We start from the raw sequence: 2,113 nt of genomic DNA, 5'->3' as shown, positions 1-2,113 counted from the left end.
GTGTGTGTGTGTGTGTGGGAGTTTCTGTGTATACACATAAATGGTTCTGCAGAAAGTCCCTTTCTGAAAATCAGTCATGGTGTGTGAAGAGCTGCGTGCGTCTAAGTCATCTCAGATTTCTGTACCTTAACACACACACACACACATTCATAAGGTTCAGTGTTGTTAAATTTGTCATAGAATAATCTGATAAAGTGTTCAGAGCTGTCGTTGTCACACCATAAACCAGCTTCTCATTGAGTTCAGACTTAAATACAAATGAAAAAGTTTAAAATAATCAGCTGCTTTGGAAAATAAATCTGTATTTTGGGTGAAAATCTGTGAAAACAAAAAGGAAAACAATAAGCCATCTTATAATTTTGACTTAATGTGAATATTTTTTTATTATGAAGGTTAAGTCTTACTTATGTCATTTTTTTTGGTCGAAATGACCTCGAATTTGATAAATAATTAATATTTTTTGATAAATAATTAATATCTTTTGATAAATAATTAATATTTTTTGATAAATTGTTTCTAAACTTTCACACTTTGTTTCTTGATGGTTTTGCTGCTTTATACAACGTTGTGTCCTATAAATGCTGTTAACTGTTAACACAAAATCTGTATTTTGGCGTGTAAATCTTTACGTGCAGCTCGGTGTCTCAGCTCTTGTCTTTACCTTCGTCACACAGGTTGAGTTTGGACAAGTTGCGTCCATCGTAGGCCTCTTCGTACATGGAGCCGCTCTCTCTCTCTTCATACGTACTCAGATACATGGCCTTGTTGTCCATCTCCTCCTGACTGAAGACAAAAGACACACAATCACATTTATTGTACATTACAAGACACATACACTGCCATCCAACCCAAAGCTTTTACAGATTACTACTGCCTATCATTAAGGTACAGGTGATAAATTAAGAGAGAAAGCTGAGTATAAGGTGGAGAAACAAATAGGGGATTTCCTACAGGTGCATGGTTTCGGTCCACCTGTCCCCTTAGACCCCACTGGAGTTGCACAAGGTTGAATGAATATGATGTATGTACGAAAAATAAACAAACTTTATGAAAATGAACTTTATTTTACAAAATTAAACTTTTTTTTAAATTAGTTTTGGTTACCCTATTAATGTTTTTGTATATATTTTAGGGGCGTTGTGACTTTATTGGATAGGACAGCTGAATGTGGACAGAGAGTCGGGATGACACAACGCAGCAAAGAGCCAAAGGTGGGATTCTAACCCACGATTGATGCAGAAAGGACTCAGCATCGGTATACGGGGCTACAGGGCGCCCCCTATCTTTATTAATGATGAAATTTGTTTTTTTTGGCTTCTGAAGGGTGGTATGCCAGAAAAAGGTGCAAATAAGTACAAAGTTCATCAGAGATATCACCTTTGTCGTATAATAATACATCAGTCCTGCTGGGAACAGCCTCTTCTCCCGACCCTCAGCTCATAACAATGACGTAAATCATGTGAAAACAACCAGATCTCACACCAACTAATCCTTTTGGAAGAACTTTATTTAATGACTCAGCACAGTTCCAGAGATTTGGAGCATCTAAGACCCATAAAAATGAGGGATTAAACCGTGTATAGAGGGTCCTCACAGGTATACTAGTTCAAATGAGTGTGTTTGTTTCCATTGGTGCCCTCTATGCTGTGAACCACACACACACACACACACACACACACCTGTAAGATAAAGAACGGTTCATATAAGTGGAGGCTGCATTAAACTGTGTGACTTCATCATTAGTGTCCAGTGACGCGTTCCTTTAAATCTACTGAAACAGACCGAAGTGGATCTCACAGGGACGGAACAACACACACTGTCATGGCTCTCATGGAAATCAAACCTTTCATTTCCAATTAGCTCAGTTCACGGTTTTATTTATTGGACTCACACACACACACACTCACACACACACACACACACACACACACTCACACACTCACACACTCTGACAGGTTGAGGCAGAAGCCAATGAAATCCTCTGTAATTACAACAGACATGTTCCACTTCCTGTTCTGATTGACAGAAGGAAGTTCCGCCTCACTAATCAATCCCTGCACGCAATCAGTCCACCTGTCAATCAATGGCTCAGCCACAGTGTGTGTGTGTGTGT

The 2,113-nt window shown here is 38.9% G+C and overlaps 1 protein-coding gene across 1 annotated transcript in view; it reads right to left on the bottom strand.

The window, feature by feature from the left end:
- scara5 (scavenger receptor class A, member 5 (putative)) overlaps positions 1-2,113 on the bottom strand; it is a gene marked incomplete in the record, with an annotated part of 96,412 nt that overhangs the window by 87,298 nt on the left and 7,001 nt on the right. The window contains 1 exon segment of the mRNA XM_035678497.1: positions 662-783. Within this exon segment, the coding sequence (XP_035534390.1) occupies positions 662-773 (112 nt within the window).

This window comes from Morone saxatilis, unplaced genomic scaffold (assembly GCF_004916995.1).
Source record: "Morone saxatilis isolate NCDOM2014 unplaced genomic scaffold, NCSU_SB_2.0 Contig7, whole genome shotgun sequence".
Taxonomy (NCBI): Eukaryota; Metazoa; Chordata; class Actinopteri; family Moronidae; genus Morone; species Morone saxatilis.
Note: the sequence above shows the minus strand (reverse complement) of the source record. Positions and strands in the feature narration are given on the sequence as shown.